We start from the raw sequence: 20,370 nt of genomic DNA, 5'->3' as shown, positions 1-20,370 counted from the left end.
ATTGATAAAGAAATATTGCGCCAGCGAAGAACAAAACCAGCCTAAGGAATCACCGATTACCATGAAGATTATCACAACCGAAGGCGCGGTACCATTTCGACAGGCACCGAGGCGTTTTTCGGTTCCGGAGAACGAGGTGGTGGAAAAACAAGTAGAGCAGTGGTTGCAGCAGGGCGTAATACAGAAATCATCATCGGATTTTGCAAGTAGAGTGGTTTTCGTGAAGAAGAAGAATGGCAGTTATCGATTGTGTATTGATTATCGGAAACTTAATTCGATGGTGCTTAAAGATGGGTTTCCGATTCCGATTGTCGAGGAGGTGTTGGAAAAGTTGCAAAAGGCAAAGTTTTTCTCGATTATGGATCTGAAAAACGGATTTTTTCATGTTCCAATAGATGAGGATAGCAGAAAATATATCGCGTTTGCTACGAAAACAGGCTTATACGAATTTAAGAGAGCGCCATTTGGTTCTTGTAATTCTCTTGCGGTCTTCATACGATTTGTTAATTTTATTTTTCAAAGTTTGATGAGCGAAAATGTGTTAGATCTGTACATGGACGACATTGTTTTTCATGGCACTACCCCAGAACAATGTTTAGAAAAAATGGAAAAGGTCTTTCGGAAAATTTCGGAATATGGTTTAAAAGTTAACTGGGAAAAATGCAAATTTTTGCAACAGTCTATAACTTTCTTAGGACATCGAGTAAAAAGGGGAACGAATTCCCTGGGAGAAGAGAAAGTAAGAGCGGTTAATAATTTCAGTTTACCAACAAATGTAAAAACGATACAAGCCTTTTTGGATTTAACGGGATTTTTCCGCAAATTTATAAAAAAATATGCCATAATTGCTCGACCTTTAACGGACACTATTAAAGAAGGATATCGAATTCAGAATGGATCAAAAGGAAAAAGAGGCATTTGAGCAGTTAAAAATTATGTTGATCCAAGAACCAATTCTCCGATTGTATGGTCGTATGCTATAGAGAACGATTTATTAGACGATCCTGAAGATGGATGAAGTAAATGGATTGAAGGTTTGTTCGATGGACTAAAGTATATTCCGTTGAGGGCAGCGGATTATCAGGAAAGGCCGAATGTAGGATTGAAGAGAAAACTGGAGAGAGAGAGCGGGGAACGGTGCCGCTGTAAGAATGTGGGAGCGGTACCGCTGGGTGACAAGAAACGAAATAAAAACCCCGGAATGTGCGGGGCGATAGGTCAGTCGCAAATTAGAGGTCGAACTAGCTGTGTCAGCGTTTTCATTTTTCCTGTCGTGTATTCCGTTAACACTTTACATACATTTGAGGCTTATTCTCCCACTACATGACACATCTCAAAACTATTAATTACTTGGCTTTCGGATGACCAACCATCCATGAAACTGTAACAAAAAGTTGGAGCAAGAGATGTGAATATGTTGAGTTATGTCAACTCAATAATAGTCTATTCTTTCAGACACGTTAGGTCCAGTGTCCTCGACTTATTTCAAAAAAATGTTTAAACAAAATCGATGCCAAACGAACAATCGAATAACTCAGAATCTCATGACCCTTGCACTATTGTTGCAAAGAAATTCGCGTTCGCATATGGTGGACAAGGATGCACTGCTGTGACAGGGGGAGAGGTTGTTGATCTCGTTAGATGCCCTCCTGCCAAGGTAGTGCCAAATAGAGAACTATTTAGGGAGTTACAATAAGATGCCAGTAATCCATAACAACAAAACATACTTACAACCATTTTGACTACGTCATTACTGGTTGATCGACTAGGAAGTCAAAAAGCGATAATATGGAATCCAAGAATATTACCAACAAGGAGAAACAACAACGCCCGCGAACCAATCGCGGCAAACATCCTGTTGCGGAAACCGAGCCAGAGAAGGCATTTGCTGCTAAGCAATATCCAAGCAATCGCAGACCTTCTGGCTTGGCCAGGTCCGCCGGGAAACCCATTGATAGGGAGGACGCTGACGCCGTAGCCAAGGCTTTTAAGCCGACCGCGCTATCGTCTGAGTCGAGTTCCGAGAAAAACGATCCACCACTGCACGATGGAGCGAAGCCGGGATAAAAATCAAAAATTCATTTTATGATTTCAGAAAAATGAGATATGTTTTCTTAAACTACAAGATGAAACTAAGAAATGACCCAAAAACTAGAGCCTCTGTTCTTCCAGGTTCTGAGAAACAGCCCGTCAAAGTCAGGATTTGTGAAAATATTGCGTGAAAAATTGAAAAAAATCCATCAACTTTGAAGGTCTGCAACTCCTATAATAATGGCCGGAATCGAATTTCAAGCACAGTTTTGGAAAGGTATATTATCATGCTTTAAAATTGTTGACAGTTTAATCAAATTGAAATAGAATGTCACAAAATATTAAGCATTGTTTCGCAAAACTCCTGGGAAATGTTTCAATTTTCTGTTTTTAACCTTACGCCATCGCTAAGGATTGTGAAAGATTGTAATATGATGCATACCCACTTATAGTCTAGAATGTTTTGTAACAATAAATGATAGTTTTTTTTGCGCATACGCGCGCATCTTTACGTTATTCCGTACTTTATATGTGAAGCTTATACTTTATCACCTACTAGGCGTCTCCATCATGCCATATGTAGCATCATGTGTGGTAAGAAATATATGAAATTCTCATTCAATGAAATGTAGGTCGATGATCGTATCGTAAAAATGTGAAGCAGGGTAGTGGTTGAACATCACGTAAAAGGGGAAAGACAAGCCAAGTCAATAACAAAGAATGAAATTTGGTTTGGTTTGCTTTGAATGCATTAGGTCGCTTTTTCTTGTTCTACAGTTCACAAACCCATCTATTTATACCCAAAATTCCTATTAATAATGTACCCTACACTAACATTTAGTTCTGTTCTGTACAGGTAAGGGTACATACCTGTAAAAGTTGAAGTTAATCTTCAAGAGTTGGTGAATCACACTGCGTGTAGAATAATTGAAATGCAAAAAGCAGAAATCTTGCGGCACCTTTCATCTTCTTTGTGTGATTCACTAAGCGTCGTATTATTGCGCTCGTGAGGCATTGACGGATCTAGTGAACACAGCATTTACAATCAACTGTTTCATGGTTCCAGAGAAAATACTGCACCAGACAGTGATTTACTAGTATCGGCATTAACTCCTATCTGTCTTTCGTTCATTAGTGACAATTCAGATATCATCTGGATAAACTTGATGCCCCAAAATGTTGGTTCTGCAGGCCAATTGTGATCAAGTTTGCGAAAGATTGAAAAGAAAAAGTTATACAAATAGTCCTTCCTTCTTCTTGGCGTAACGACCTCTTGGTCATGCCTGCCCGTTAAGGGCTTACGAGACTTGTTTCCCTGTTGTACGTGGATAGTCAGTCCTCTCGTACAGGGGAGGGTCCGGTCTCGGTTGGGATTCGAACCCACGCCGTCGAGGTGGTGAGCCCCCTTCGCTCATGGGCCGATTTTCTAACCGGCGCTACCGCTCGGCTGTCGCGGACCCCCCCAGTACAAACAAATAGACAAATAGTATAGTATGAAATCAAAAGCCAAATAACCAGGTTAGTTCCTTATACAATCCAGCTAAAAGAAACAAGTTATGTGACGGTAAATTATTCATTTTACATGAGTTGAATTGATGGAAAAATGTTGGCATATTTAACCGACGCTATGTATACGCAAAAATGTTGTGTATGTATGGAGCAAAACTAACAGAAATGAACAGTGTAGAGCACTTAGAAAATGGATTTATTTCAAATCCTGAGAATTTATCTTATGTTGGATGAGATTTTTCGAATGCTTGCTTCACATTTCGTACAGAATTGAATTTAAAAAACGGAAGGTTACTAAAAATTATAAAAACATGTACAATGGTCAAAAAACATTGTATTGTAAAAGATGTACAAGGAATTTGGTGTTAAAGTAGACGAACCAAGGTGAATGGGTGGAAATAGTACGACGGGAAATGTTTGTCGTCGGGCTTTTTCAAATATAGAAAAATTTAGCGATATTTTGCAAATAGAAACAGAACTTATAGAAAGAATTCGAAATATTTTAATAGCCATAAACTGTAAATGACCAAGGTCCATTGGGATCCTTAGGAGAGGAAGCAGCAGATGGTGGAAATAAAATATACAGAAGGGATAGAAGAGAACACGTCCGTAAAATGTAACGAGAATTCAATATTAAAGACATTTTTATGAGAGCACACAAACATTCTTCGTAGATTACAGCTCATCAAATAGTAACAGACCCTTGCCAATTCAAAACCAAGAATATAATGGTACAAGCTCAGAATAGTTCAGAAGTTATCTCCACGTTAGATGCTTTAAATATCAATTATTTTCCAGATAACAATATTTGGAATGAAAGTTTTTTGTAAATTTAGTTTGTTTTATATCAAACTAAATAAAATCTTTAAGTAAATATAAAAAAAAGATTGAAAAAATAATGCACCCAAAGAAAAATCCAAAAATATGAGGTTTTTGCAGCGCCACCAGGCGGGATTGTCCAGAAACATCATATTTCCGTGTAATATATTAGTATTACACGATATTACAATGAAAAAATTGCAAAACATTTGATTCTGAATTTTATCCCGGCAATTTGCTCTTTTCGCTCCATAGTGCACTGGAGTCGTCAATTCTCATTGACGGTGCATCTGCTGGTACCTTGTGCAGACGCTTAGGAAAGTTTCGGAACGATTATTCCGGATTCTTGCAGTTGGTGCAATCATCTTATGAAGCTGCAGCCCGAAAAGACAGTTCTTTTCGGAAATCGATTGCAAAGTCGCAATATTATTATTATTGCGTCGTATTGCTATGGAGGAGGCTGATTACAGTCTCCGCTGCCCATGGTGATGATGTGAAGGATCTAGACCAATTCCTTCAACTCCGTATCGCCGGGTTGTCCGTTCCTACGGACATATCCGAGTATCTCTCAGGGATTGGTGACGTCACCGACTTCGCCGGCGTTCCCTGGAGACTCGACATAGGTGCCGAGCTTAGCGCCAAGCTTGTCACTGGTCTCAGCGGCCATTATGGCCGAGTAGCGGTTGGAAACCACCACCTCTACGAGACACTCCCCTCAGATTCGGCAGTCAGCGCTCGGACTGAACAGTCGTGTTTTGCGGAGCACCGATACGAAGCAGTGCGAAAGCAGGAAGAAGCGGGAAAAGAAAGTAAGCGTGCTAAACGGCCTAGGCCGAGGCCCAGACACAGCGGTAGCGTTTTCGTCGCGAGTGAACAACGGGACTTTTTTCCAGAACGGGTGCAAGAGCACCGAGACGACGATAGGACGATATTTTTATCCTGGCACGCCAGGCCAATGAACTGAACATCGAGCGGAGCCAAATCAGGCCCGACGTCTGAGCGAGCGCTGCAGCTGCTGAGAGTTCTACTGCCTGCCCCACAGGCGTGGCGCCGGAAGGCATTGCGTGCTATCAACTTCCAGGGGCATTGTCGTGGGTAAACGGAGCCTTGCGAGCCGAAACATAGGGGGAACCAACGGTAGCCCAAACCCTGACGCACAAACTGGAGACGCCGATGGATCCACCTCCCGCCCCCAACCCGCGCTATGATGAGTAAGAATGGGTCAGGGGAAGAAACCCCGAAGAGAGTCCTCCGCTCTCGGGCGGCCCCAACCCAACAGTTCTGGTAGTTGGTTCGGATTTTTTATTATGGTGTTTGTATTTACAAGAGTTTCGACTGCATGGTAAGGTGTTTCCTTAACTTTCGGGAACTGAAGAAAGAGGTGGGTATAATCATGACAGTCCCATTGTGTTTGATTGAGGCTGTGACAAATCTTGTTTTGTACAACAAACTTTTAATTAGCCAACCGAAAACAAAAGGATGACGACCCGAATTAAGAAGAGAGGATTGAGATTTTAGAAAAGCTCTCAACTAGAAAGTCTAACAAGAGCTCTCGAGTTTAATCTTTACCATTTCCTCTTGACAACAAAAAGGTCTTCATTAAGTAGGCAGCTAACTTTAATTGATTTGGCTAACTAAGGAGCAACCCTTCGATGCTGAGTTGGGCCAGGTTTTCTAGAAAGTTCCAGTACTCCAGATTGTTTACGCCAGGAAGTAGAGAGTCAGGATTATGAGGGAGGGGCTGAACTGGGAACAGATAACTCCAATGGTCATCAATATAGTATACAAGTCACGCACTCGGGATATGATTTCCAAATCTTAGTAGAGAATAAAACGACATACAGCTACGGTATACACCAAGCCATAACTGCACGGCAAGTAAAAATTAATAAACTCTCAGTCGCTTCATGCTATCTTCATGCTTCAACTGGAAACAGAGTTTTGTCCGTTATTTAATTCTTTTTTCGTCAGAAATGCTGTTCCTAGTAATTCTTCTATAAGTCTGTTCGGTTTTATCTATTCTAAAGATTGATATTTTCCATAACGCTCACTTTTACTTAGCTTTTATTGTACTTTGTTGTATCACACACATAGTCGACTAGAAGCGGATTAATAAACGTGTTTGTGGCGCACATTTTCTGAACAAATTTATGTGTAGCATACTTGTATTTAATATTAGATTGAGATTTTAATACCTAAACGTAAGGCATAAATGTTTAAATTATTGAATTCGTGTTTTCCAATGAAACAATCCTACTTGAACATTGAACATTTCTATAACACTTTTGGAAAAAAATTGAATAATTTTCTTAAAATTTCAAGCAATTCAGCTTCAATGATCAAAGATATGTATACTGAAATACAGAAAATGCAAACTCCTATCGAAAATGTTGAAGCTACACAGGTTTGGGTCATAGATGTGAAGGGTGAAATGTTTTGGAACCTCAAATTAACATATCTAATGAATTTTTAAAATTATAAAAGTTATACAATATTTTTAGAAACACCCTTAAGTATCTTCACTGAAAATTTCAAATCGATCCGACGTCTAGATAAAAAGTTATTAAGTCTTAAGTACAGGAAAACGGAGTCTCCCATACAAAATGTATGGACTACCCGGGTAGTCCGGTTGAACGTCTACGTATGTAGGTTTGGTTGAACGGGTGACGGTTAATAAAATAAAGTGAACTTAGCACTAGCCACACGCGCGTTCTTTGTCGCAAAGTATCCGAACATTGCTACACCGGCTAAGAGCGAAAATTTGTTTACTTTGCTGCGACCAGTGTGATACTCCATGCGTGAACATGTCTAAGTTTATTGAGCAGCGCTCCTGCATAAAGTTTTGTTTGCGGAACGAGATAACCGCTGCGGAAACATTAAAAATGTTGCAAAAAGCATTTGGCAAAGACACAATGTAAAGAAAAAACGTGTGCAAGTGATATAATGACTTCAAGGCTGGCCGAGAGAAGGTCGAAGACGAGGACCGGCCGGGGAGACCGTCGACTTCGACCGACGACGCCCACGTCGGCCAAGTGAGGGATCTAGTGATGACGAACAGGCGGCCCACCATTCGAGACCTTTCGGAAAGACTTTCGATTTCGAAAGGCTCGGTCAACACGATCCTGCGCGACGTTTTGGGCTTGAAGCGGATGAAGTCCCGCTTGGTACCCAAAACGCTCAACTTGTTTGAGAAGCGGAATCGGCAGGAGACGTGCCAGACGACGATCGAGGACTACGCGGGAAAGCTGGAAAATATCATCACAGGCGATGAGACGTGGATCTACGCCTACGACCCCGAGACCACCGACCAGTCCAGCGAGTACCGTGCCCCGAACGAGCCGAGGCCCAAGCGGTCGCGCCAGAGCCGCTCGAAGATCAAAGTGATGCTGACGGTGTTTTTTGACTGCCGGGGGGTGGCGCACCATGAGTTTTTGCCCAAAGGGCAAACAGTCAACAAAGAATACTACCTGAGTATTATGCGGCGGTTGCGGAACTCCATCCGGCAAAAGCGGCAGGATTTGTGGACGGACAACCGTTGGTTGTTGCATCACGACAACACGCCCTCCCATACGGCCATCATTTTGCGTGATTTTTTTTGCGAAAACCAGCACGACGCATGTTGTTCTGCAACCGCCGTATTTGCCGAGTTATGGCCACGACCTGGCACACCAAGGCTACCACCTTCGTGCACAGCGATCTCCAATCGTCTACCCACGTCTTCCTAAGGAACGACACCATTCGCCCCGCACTCACGTGCCCATAACTCGGACCATACCAAGTTCTCTCGCGCAACGACAAGACGTTTCAGATGTTGGTAAATGGTAAACTTAATACGGATTCCATCGGCCGCCTGAACCCTTGCTACCTTCCGAAGGACGAAACGAGTGAACCAACTACGGCACCACCGTCAGCGGGTAGAATCACCACACCAACCGACGACGAACCAACTGCCGTAGCGCCAAGCTCCAGTGCACCGCCGATGTGCCGCCGATGCAACCTTTGCCGCTCGACCCAAGCGAAGGGTAACCATACCACTTCAGTACCAATGAAGTCCTCAGGCAGTCACCGGGAGCCTCTTGACTAACGCCATCGACCAACACGACAGGAGTCGAGAGGATAATTATCGTCATTGTAACAGACGCTGTTCGACCGACGACTCCCATTTGACGGGGGTCAACTTCAGTTGACCACACGCACTACCTATGAAAAAACTTTGGAACCAAACGAAACCTTTAAAAGCGCAGCGGTTTAGGAACCGGGGTTCACTCGATCGCACACTACGAACTACTCTTCAGTTTTCTTCGATTTGGTTCCGTGACGAAGAACCATTTTGATTACATTCAAGCTGGGTTCTTCGACTATTAGTCAAAAACAATGCATTGTACATGTATCAATGGATACCACAAATAATAAGCCAAAACCTAAACCACGCATCTTGCGTGGAAAGCATCCCGTTGCAGAAGTAGATTCGGATCAAGCGTCTACCGCTAACACTAACACCAGCGCATGTAGACCGACCGGGTAAGCCAGATCTGCTGGGAAGCTCGTTGATAGAGAGGACAGCGCTGCTGCTGCCTCTGCTTTCAAGCCGAAAGCCATCTCGTCTGAGTCCAGCTCAGAAAAGAACGACCCACTTTTGAAGTCCTCGATCCTAATCAACGGCGCTTCGCCTGGCACCCTTTGTAGGCGCCTTGGGAGCTGCAACCCGAAAGGATTGGTTCTTTCTCAAACCCCTATCAGAATCGCAGTACACCTATTAATGCGTAGTTCTGTTATGGCGGCGCTTGTTATTCATAAGCGCAGCACATGATGAGAACGTCAGGGAGTTAAACGACTTCCTGTGTCTGCGCGTTGATGGGTTGGCGGTACCCACCGACATCGCAGACTACCTCTCCGGCATCGGTGACGTCACTGATTTCGCCGGTATGCCATGGGCACTAACATTCTACCAGGTTCCTATATCTCCCTTCAAAACTGTTGTAGTAGGTTATAAGATCTAATTAAGCGACATAAAATATTATATAAGTTGGAGCTGGTTTACAGTAAATACATTTGTATTCAGAACTTTACTATAAAAGATTAGTGATAATAATTAAGAAACCCACAAACATATCAAAACCAAACATCTCAACCAAGCTTTCCTTACACAGTCTCACAGTCAGCTCAGTCGACACTATGTACCAAGTAGCGTTAAACCGAATCATGCAGATAATTCTGAACACCGCTAGATTTGTTAGCTGATTGCAACTACTATATGAAGAAATCGGAACAACTTCCTTTAGTTTTAAAACGTGAAAGTATAATGGCTAAAGATCATGAACCCTGGTTGTGGGAAATAATTGCGTGACAATAATTAAAACAATTATGTTCTCCGCGCGATCATGCGATAAGCACATATCAATTATGTCAACGGGCGATCATGCGATAAGCGCATATCGATGATGTCCTCCGTGCGACTATCATTATGCAAATCCCCTCCATGACCCGGAAGATCGTGTGACGTGCCAGACCGCGTGCTGGAATGTCAGCTTATCACCGCGTGCTGGTACGTCACAGGAGAGAGTGCGTGGGAGAGCTTTCGCTACGGCCAACTCTCCCACGCGTAGGAAAGTGGAGGGGAGCGTTCTCACTATAGAACCGTCGATCAACGGATCGACGGGTCTCTTTTTCTGCTTTCGCCTGATTGTGAAACTACTGCTACGTGCCAATCTACTTCTACGTGCAAATAAAGTCATTTTAGTTCGCGTTTAACGTAGTGAACTCTGATTGTAGATTTCATCGCGAAATCCGAAACCCACAGCTTCGTGCAAAACATTTTCCCACAGCTTCGTGCAAAAACATTTTTGGTGACCCCGACGTGATCGCGAAAAGTGCCGATTAGTGAGGTAAAATCCTGTCGCGATACGTGAAGAAATAATGAATACCGACAACGAAGCCAACGTGGCCGAGGCCTTGCGGCTACTTACCGCCCTAGAGGGCAGTGTAAAGGAGGTGGCCGCAAGCCTCGAGGCCAAACTGAGACCGGAGGTGGCCGCCATGAAGGCGGACATCTTGGCGTCCCTGTGGCGCGACGGGAACGCCGCGTTGATGCGCGTTGAATGCATCACCGGCCCCCACCCGCACAGGGGCCCCTTAACGGAGGCTTATGCGGCAGCCATGGCGTCTGCAAGCAAGTGCCGTGAGGGAGCTGCCTCCAAGCCGTCCATTTTGGACACCACGGTGGCGGGGCAGCCATCGTGGGCAGGCCACCTGCCACGCATCGAGCTGCCCAAATTTGAAGGCTCGCCCTTCGAATGGCCCGCGTTCTCGAGCTGATTCGAGAAGCGCGTGGCCGGGCTTTCGGAGGATTCCGATAAGTTTGCCTTTCTGAATAAGTGCCTCGAGCGATGCGACATCGCGAGGCACAGCTGCGAGGCGTTCGAGAACGCCGGCATGCCGTTCGCACAGGCATGGGCCAAGCTTGAGGAGCGGTTTTACAAGAAGCGGGTGGCATTCATGGGCCACATCCGCAAGATCCTGGAATTACCAAGGATGAACTCTCCATCGGCGAACGCGTTGATGCGCGTCATCGACGTGGTGGAGACGGCCGTGACCTCAGCCCGTCAGATCGCCGAGGCTGGCGATTCCACCTCCGTGGTGGAAAACGGGCTGATTGTCGCGCTCGTATTGGATAAGCTAGACGCGGAAACCATTGCGAGCGTGACACGGCGTGCGGACCAGCAGCTCATCCCTACGTTGAGCTGCGTCGCGAGTTGGATGGGTTGGCAAACAAAATATACTACCAGCCCAAGCGCAAGGAGGATACGGATCGAGCGCGTGGAGCGAACCAGCGAGCAGCACGGACGGTGCTAGCTGCAACCGTCACCCCGAAGCCCGCTGCCATCGCCTCCAAGCCTGCGCGGAAGGCTGGGATGAAGCCGCATCACCTCGCATGATCGAAAGCTGGAACGGATTCGCCAGCCACCTGCCGCTTCTCAGACAGCTCCCAATCCCAAGAATGGCGCTGCCCAGCGAACCTCAGGACGCGATCATGTACGGCTTCAGCGACGCATCTACGAAGGCTTTTGGATGCGCCGTGCAAAACATTTTCCCACAGCTTCGTGCAAAAACAAACCCTCTATTTTTCTTTCAGCTTCCTCGGTCGTTAAGACTGAAGATGTTACGAACGGTGCGGGAAACGGGAGCGTCGCTATCTAAGAGCGTGCGAGAAAAAGAAAAGAAGAAAAAAAAATATGCCAGGCACACCCCAGCTATTCTGATCTACCCAGACATATGAATAATGTTTTCGGGGATTGGGCTAACGCTCTAGCGGGAGCTCTGCTTCCCAAAGCTTATGCACCCCTAGTTTCAATGATTGAAGAGCCTAAGATTGATTCGGGTAATGGTGCGGAATTATGTTACTCAAAATTCGAGCCTGTACAAATCGGTAGTCTCGAGAAGGAAGGTTTTAAGTGTATGTATTAGTGGTGAGCGGGTCGACCCGAACCTATCGGGTCGGAGCGATCCGTAACCGACCCGGAGCGCTCCGGGTCGAACTCTCGATTCCAACGACTCCGGGTCGACCCGTGGGTGCAACGAGTTCGGGTCGACCCGTGGGTGCAACGATTCCGGGTCGACCAGTAGGTGCAGCTGCCCATATGCGAGTTCGACCCGTTGGTTCGGGTCGACCCGTAGGTGCAACGAGTTCGGGTCGACCCGTGGGTGCAACGATTCCGGGTCGACCGGTAGGTGCAGCTGCCCATATGCGAGTTCGACCCGTTGGTTCGGGTCAACCCGTAGGTGCAACGAGTTCGGGTCGACCCGTAGGTGCAACGACTCCGGGTCGACCAGTAGGTGCAGCTGTCCATATGCGAGTTCGACCCGTTGGTTCGGGTCGACCCGAACTCGTTGCACCTACGGGTCGGAATCGATTCTTCTAGGGACGGACTCGATTCCGGGTCGATCCGTGAAAAGAATCGTAAGACTCATCACTAGTATGTATAGAACTGAAGCAGGATGAGCCGCCGTAGCAGCCATGATTATCAACTCTCAATGAAATTCTGAACAAGCATCGTGAACAAAAAACAAGACCTAACTCGTTTTTAGCTAAAAACATCTCAGAAATTATAACTTTTTGATAAAGTTAGCTTAAACGCTATCAGATGTTCAATATGGCCAACTACAAAACGTACAGAATGCCTAGATATGCTGGATAAACATAACTTTACTAGAGCAAAAACTTACTACCGTCGTTTAATTTAATAATAATTGGGGCCATTGGAATTGAAATTATCCACCCAATTCATAAATCTATGTATGTATACATTGCTCCATACCGAGAAGACATTCTCCTACAAAAGGAGGTGCGTTTTTTTAAAATAATTTCATTGTTAACTCTAAATCCGAAACGCGTAACCTCATTGGTTTATCTGTTCTCACTTACTGCCCGAAAGTTAGAAAAGATCATTTCCGCTTCAAAAAGCACAGGCCCCCCAAACGCACAGGGGCATCTAGATTTGAAGTATTAGAAAAAGGGTACTTGGGCAATTAGCCGGTAAACAAAACTTATCTTTCCGATACACACGGATAATCACGAAAGGAGATCTTCCTTCGGGGAACCCACATACGTGCCGTAACAATAAACGAAACTTGTTTGTGAACAATTTCAGTTTTATACACACTGGTGCTTCCAGAAAATAATTGTAAGAAATAATTTTTGATAGAAGAGAAAAATGAATCATTTTAAAAGATATTTTACATCTAAATTGTTCTGAATCAGCTAACATATCGCATCTACACAATAAATTAATATGAAATATACCCTCCACGTGCTGTTGCAAATCGTTACTTGGTACTGTCTAAAAATCGTTTAATTTGATTTGCCAATATCTCTTCGTTACTTTCGAGTATAAATGTTCCGTTTCAAAATGTATGTTTTCAGTCTTCTAATCATAATGTTATAGAATTCATTTTATGCTAGTTCGTACGCAATTTCATACTGTAAGTGGTTTGAAACTATATGATCTGTTTGGGGTCGAAATTATAAGTCACAATCCTGATGACTGAATAATGTAAAAATATGACTTACCGCGCATGACAACTATAATTGATCACGTGATTCTTGCCCGAGCTGTTGGAGAGGAGGAAAAAATATGTTAATTCATCAACTCCAAGTAATCAAAATTATTATTTTAAAAAACAGTTTGCATCAATACACACCGTACTGTACCCAATGGCTTGTTACGATAGTAGTTTCCATAGTATAATGTTGGTTCGAATTTACTGCAACACACTGTATTTGTCAAAAAAAAGACCACATCATAGTTAAACAACATATCTCTTCGTTTTCAAAAACTATACTTACCAAATCGACAAAGTTGAATTTCCTGACGCTAATAGTTACAATATAAGGAAAGGAAAGTTGCTGCAATGTAAGGAAAACCGTATTAAAATAAAGTAGTAATAATAAGGTAAAGAGTACAAATTTACCTGATTTCGAAAATTTCTGATGATTTCGACAATTCACTGTTTACAGACGTCTTCTTCTTCTTCTTCTTCTTCGTCTGCGAGGATTTACACCAGTACGGCTGTTAAATCCAGCTTCCTCTGTGGATTAAGGACCGGCAACTAAGGCCATATGCCCCTACAGACGTCTTCAGTTCTTTCGCTATTGATACCATTTCATTGTTTTAGGTATCACGTTTTTCGAATTCGATGACATCGAATAAGCAGGCAGTAATTGGTGTTTTGTACTCAGCCGATTGTACATTGCTCTTGGAAGATTGGTTAGGATCGAATAACCACACGGTCGAAGCATCTTATCTCTTGTTTGTTTGGCATTCGATGGTACTAATCAATGCTTGTTTGGTTTAGCTGATTTCACAAAAACAAAAAATCACACTAATTAAAATAAAAGCCTGCGTTGGCGTACTCTTACCACCTCTACCTACCTCTTTTACCTGAATTCATCAGTTTCTTCTTCTTCCTCTCCAATTGTGAGTATTTGCTCCAGTACGCCTATTGAATTTAGCTTCCTGGACATTCGCAAGGTATCCTGGAGATGTAGGCCTCTGATGGGGTAATGGCTGGCAACTAGTGATATATGTCCCCAATTCATCAGCTAGAGAGGCGCACTTTTGCGGCAAATAGTCGAGGAAACTTAAACCAAACGCGTAATCGGGCGCCATAACCTTATTTGTTTCGCTATGTGTTAACGAACTCCATTACTACAAATTTAACACAGATCACATACTTTAGAGCAGCATAAAAATTCCAAGATTACGCCGCTTAAAGGAGGACTTGCAACTTGGTTTCTAATCTGAACCTTTTCTGATCAACTTGCGCACTCTATTATTCTGTTTCTCAGTGTGCACGGTTCCACCAAGTCAACCTTCTGCGACGAACTGCAACCATTTGACAGTTTGAATAGTGACGGAAAAGAAGCTGCTTCCGATCTAAAGTTTATATAATACAACAGGTTAGGTCTTAACAAACAAATCCTATAATTGCCCGACAAACAAAATTGCTCCCATCAGAGATCTAAACAGGGCTGCTGAGGCTGGTGTCAGTGCTTTGTCGCACGATGTTTTGACGGACAACAGGTCCACCAATTTTTCTGTAATTTGTCAAATTCTAAGTCGATTAAATGAATTTAATTATTTTTCTTAGATGAAAGCCACAACTCCAAGTTTATAAAGTCCAACTTTGCTGACAGATAAAATCGGATGCGTCCATCCGATAAAATCAAATGATTTTGATTTTATCGTGCGATTAAATCGTGCGAAGCTTGCAGCTGTCAAATCCCATACATTTTCGCCTGTGACACTGACACCAGCCTAAGCGGTTTCGAGTGTAATATTACAGCGATATCGCTGGTCTCTCGTGTATCCTGGATATTGGGGCCAAGCGTCATCTGTGCTATTTATGTTTTGCAATTTGGTGAAAATTGCAAGATTTCTTGAATCTGCAGCCGTTATTTTGTTGTGCATTGATAAAAATATAAAACGTCCGTGTCCCGAATGTGATCTACCCCACTAGACGATTTAGAGCAAATTTTCCTAAAAATCGTCGCGGAACAAACGACCTACTTTTTTGTATGGGGATGAAACAAATGCAGGACGTTTTCGAGCAGTCGTGCTACTTTGTTCTACTTCCCATACAAAACTGCTCGATGTTTGTTTCATTTTAGTACGTTTTAGGACGATTGCTCGAAATTGCCTAGCGGGAAGTGTTCACACGTAGACGTTTTTAGGACGATATTTCGAGCTGCCAGCAGGATATGCCATGGCAACCAACCTGCGAACGGTTTTGCTCGAATCAGTTCATTTTACCGGCGAGGGGTAGGGAGAATCCCATCGCCACGACTCTCTACTGTGGACAAGATCGAGATAGCTGCTATTGATGCTATGCCCTGACTCTTTCTTCCTCATTGGGTCATGCATTTGCTGTTAACGCGGAATAAAAACCGGTTGTTGGTGTGCGTGAAGCGGAAGGCATGTGCATTGTATGCGTGTTGAGGATTCTCTTTCAATGCTTTCTGCTGTGCAAAACGAGCATGCCTCAAATGTGCTATCTCTTTCATTCTAATTGGACCTGTGTTTGTTTGTGGCACAACTGATTGCTGAGCAATGTAGAGGTCTCCAGATTTACAAGCGTTCGAAATTGGTAGCAATCGCCGTACGGTTCTGTTTGATTCAATAATATGAATGGCGATTATTAAACAAAGGCTTTGGCTCACTTTTTTGAACCGAAATCCGATGAACCTTTACTCAAGCTGACACGAGCATACGTAAATTGAATTTACCTTAATCAACCCGTACAACATGCATGCAGGCATTATTGAGGTTGTTGTGCTAATGTGATAACGCATTACTACCATATTTCAACCCATTGCAATTCATAAATTTTTAATCTTTTTTTTTAATGTAGTTCTTTCATTCGTTCAATTCTATAGTAAAACGTACGAAGAACAAAGAAAATGAAGAAGCAAAACGACAAATAAAGAACTTACTTAGTTTCATGCATGCAATTTTATTCCATTAGCTTGACGCAATTTCATTCCGCAATCAAAACAATCCCCATGCTTGCATCGAACACATACACCATTCATATCATTTACATCGATCAGCTGTGAGCGAAACCATCCGTGCTTACACCTGAGCGGAGCGTAAGTAGTGCGCCATGATGGGAGAGAGAATGGAACGTCATGGAAAACGATGTCTATTCCTCCTAGGTTAATATTGGATGTTAATCCTCGGGCATCGTCAACTGACAAATAGCCCAGAGTGATTATTGCACTGACTTATCCTATCGAGACAACATGACGACAAAATAGTAGAAAAAGTGGCATGGGTGAAAATTGAAGACGAGCTGGGAGAAAAAGTGGGGCTGGGCATAGTAGAGAGCGGAATACGAGAGCAACTATGTTTTTGCTCTTTTTTTGCCTGGCGCGCTTGGTGCTGCGTGCCACCTCTGACTCAATGTTGTGTGCGTGTAATCTTACCCCCCGTTAAGCGGAAATCGGGGGGTCCAAAAGAAAAAGCCAAAAAACTGCTCGATTTTCAGTGTTCGCTGGGCATGATTTGCTAATGTGCTTACCTTTAATATTTTATTCACCCTGACAACAGACTTTTTCAGACTACCGTCAACTGTCAACGCATGACATAACCTGGTGTTATTCGCATCGTGACCTAATAAAAGGAAAACATTTGGAAAAACACGCAGTATATAAAATAGTCAAAAGTTAAATTTTCTTGTTTTAAACATCGCATCCGCAACGTTTGACTGATTTTTTTCTGTTCAACAACCGGGTACAGATAGTACACCATGGCAAACTCAGCATCGCGGGTTCCTATATCTGTGCTGTTACACGACAAAGCATCGGAGGATGAAGAGCCTAAGAAAAAGTCCCGCGAAGATTGGCGCAAAGCTAAGGAACTCGAGGAAGCTCGTAAAGCCGGAACTGCTCCCGCCGCCGTCGATGAAGAAGGACGAGATATTAATCCCCACATACCTCAATATATCTCATCTGCCCCATGGTACTACAACACCGCTGGTCCCACATTGAAACATCAGCGTCCACAGGATGATCCCAAGGCACATTGTTCTGGAATCGACGAATGGTACAAGCGTGGAGTAGATACCAGCAAAATAGTGACCAAATATCGTAAAGGTGCATGTGAAAACTGCGGAGCAATGACACACAAGCGAATCGATTGCATGGAAAGACCACGGAAGGTTGGTGCCAAGTTTTCAGCGAAGCAGATAGCGCACGACGAGTTTCTGCAACCTAAGATTGTGAGCGATTATGACGGGAAGCGGGACCGATGGGCCGGTTATGATCCAGCAAATCATAGAGAAATCGTGGAAGAATACCTTAAAATCGAACAAGCCAAACGTGAGCTTCGCGCGCAGAAACTCAAAGAAAACCCGGATCTTGCGGAAGAGGAAGGCGAAAGTGATGAAGACAAATACGTGGACGAAGTGGATATGCCTGGCACAAAAGTCGATTCCAAACAGCGCATCACTGTTCGAAATTTACGAATTCGAGAGGATACAGCTAAATATCTGCGCAATCTCGATCCGAATTCTGCCTACTACGATCCAAAAACCCGCTCCATGAGAGACAATCCGACTCCAAATCTTAACCCGGACGAAACGGAGTTCGCTGGGGAGAATTTTGTGCGTTTCTCAGGTGACATAAAGAAACATGCCCAGGCCCAATTGTTTGCTTGGGAAGCGTACGGTAAGGGTGTCGATGTACACGTGCTGGCCGAACCCACAAAACTGGAGCTGCTGCAGAAAGAGTACGATAAAAAGAAATCACAATTCAAGGATGAAGTGAAAAACAAAGTTTTGGAACAGTATGGTGGAGAGGAACATCTCGTGGTACCACCGAAAGCGCTACTGTTGGCACAGACGGAGAATTATGTAGAATACTCCCGACAGGGAAAAATTATCAAAGGGCAAGATAAACCTATTATTCGGTCACGCTACGAAGAAGATGTCTACATCAATAATCACACTACCATTTGGGGATCTCTGTGGAAAAATGGATGCTGGGGTTACAAATGCTGCGAATCGATGATAAAAAATTCTTACTGCGTCGGAGAGAACGGTAAATCTTCGGCTGTAATGAAAGTCGCTGAATCGATTACGTTGCCCCGAACAGATGTAGCAAACGAAAGCGATCAAGAAACAGCGGAAGCTACAAGAGCTCCGGTTAAAGTTTCAGTAGAAAAAGAGCAATCAGAAGAAATTTCGCACACCAGGAATGATAGTGGAAGTGATTCGGACCATAAAACATCGGACCGTGTATCGGAAAAATCAAAGAAATCGAAAAAGAAACGCAAGAAGGAAAAAAGACGACATGAACGAGAAGAAAAAAAGTTACAAGAAAAGGCGCCTGATGAAAAAGATAAGCTGCAGCTTGCTCTGGAAGTCGAGGCATTGAGTCAAAAACGTGCTGAGGAATTGTTAAAACAAGATGAAAGGAAACGGCCGTACAACAGTATGTATGACGTGAAGGCGCCTACAGAAGAGGAGATAGAAGCGTATATGATGAAACGGCGACGCGAAGAAGATCCAATGCTTGCTTTTATGGGAAAGTAAACCATTACCATATTTTAAGTATCATGTTTAATAGTTTTTGAACTATAGTTTTTTTTTAACAATGGTCAATCGAACACAACGCTGTCATAATGTATAAATATACTTCAATGATCATATCTTTTCATTGTGTGTGTGTTTTCATGTTTTATTCAAAACTATGTTATAGAAAGCTGGGTAACATGTCCCAAAATTTAGCTCCAGCAATTATTGTCTCGTTTATGAATTTGCGTTCCGTATCCGAAAAATTTGCTGTACTCGCGAAATAAAATTTAGTTCATTTTTTTATGTTCTGTGGATTTATGGATGGACTTATAAATAACATATTTTTTACGGAGGGGCAAATTGGGTAAAAGAGTAAATGAGGGGGTCCGCGACAGCCGAGCGGTAGCGCCGGTTAGAAAATCGGCCCATGAGCGCCAAGGCTCAGCACCTCGACGGCAAGGGTTCGAATCCCAACCGAGACCGGACCCTCCCCTGTACGAGAGGACTGACTATCCACGTACAACAGGGAAACTAGTCTCGTAAGCCCTTCACGGGCAGGCATGACCAAGAGGTCGTTACGCCAAGAAGAAGAAGTAAATGAGGCCCCGGGCTAGATTCTCCTCTTCCTACTGGTTCACATTAAGCGCCTGAAGCTATGCAAAGCGCGACACATGCATTCTTTTCGAATTTTTGAACGCTAACGGTTCGCTTAAAACACCATAACGGTTTAAACTAATCACGCAGTGGGGGTTGAATGCGGGTTAATATAATTTTACATGTTAAGTTACTAGTAAGTAAACTATACCACACATGATGGACAGCATGAAACAATGAGTTTAGTCGAAGAAATGAGTTGGAAACGGCGGCGCGCCCGCAGCGAGCGTAGCGAGCGGACTGCGCTAGGTCTACCGAAAAAGAGACTTTGTTATAGTTTTGAGAAATAAGGGGGGCCCGTGGGCCCCCTTCATACCGCACCACCTAGGTTGATTGCGTAGCCGAAATTAACGGTACACACTACGGTTCAAATACTCGTAGGTTGAATTTAACGAATTAATGTATCACCAATTGCATACATTCAGTTTAAACGTCCGCAAGAGGTGTAGCCACGATCGAAAACATGGCGGCCGGGGCCTCATTTATTCTTTTACTAGTTTATCAAATAATTTCCAATTGAAGATGAAATAAATTCCAACTGCAATTGGATGCACATGTGGATACATACAATCCAGGTACTACGTTCTCTTGCCATCGTATTCGAATCTATTTTATTGACTTGAAAAATGATAAAATAGATCGGTAATTAAAAATTATATCTGAAAACCCATAATTTAACAGTAAAGTTAATTTTCTAAATTAATGTTGATGACATGTTCAGAGACACTTGCTTGAGCCCCATTACGTTGCGACGTCACTGCCTAGCTGTCAGTCAATGGGTTTTGA

The 20,370-nt window shown here is 43.5% G+C and overlaps 1 protein-coding gene and 1 pseudogene across 2 annotated transcripts; both read left to right on the top strand.

The window, feature by feature from the left end:
• Positions 1-7,163: 7,163 nt before the first annotated feature.
• LOC131285207 (protein GVQW3-like) lies at positions 7,164-7,786 on the top strand (annotated as a pseudogene).
• A 9,368-nt stretch (positions 7,787-17,154) lies between these two features.
• Positions 17,155-19,056, top strand: LOC131286328 (pre-mRNA-splicing factor Slu7). 2 transcript variants are annotated; one of them, XM_058315267.1, is made up of 3 exons: positions 17,155-18,494; positions 18,525-18,740; positions 18,792-19,056. In XM_058315267.1, the coding sequence occupies exons 1-3, from the start codon at positions 17,164-17,166 to the stop codon at positions 18,946-18,948; spliced, it is 1,704 nt and encodes a 567-aa protein (XP_058171250.1). In that variant the 5' UTR covers positions 17,155-17,163; the 3' UTR covers positions 18,949-19,056. The 2 variants fall into 2 exon arrangements, with proteins under 2 accessions (XP_058171250.1, XP_058171249.1); XM_058315266.1 differs by having other exon boundaries at positions 17,155-19,056.
• The last annotated feature ends 1,314 nt before the right edge of the window (positions 19,057-20,370 follow it).

The sequence above is a fragment of the Anopheles ziemanni genome, chromosome 3 (assembly GCF_943734765.1).
Source record: "Anopheles ziemanni chromosome 3, idAnoZiCoDA_A2_x.2, whole genome shotgun sequence".
Lineage (NCBI taxonomy): Eukaryota > Metazoa > Arthropoda > Insecta > Diptera > Culicidae > Anopheles > Anopheles ziemanni.
Note: the sequence above shows the minus strand (reverse complement) of the source record. Positions and strands in the feature narration are given on the sequence as shown.

What these genes read in the sequence shown, in the direction of transcription:
- LOC131286328 (XM_058315266.1), top strand. Translation starts at nt 17,164, where the DNA reads ATGGCAAACTCAGCATCGCGGGTTCCTATATCTGTGCTGTTACACGAC.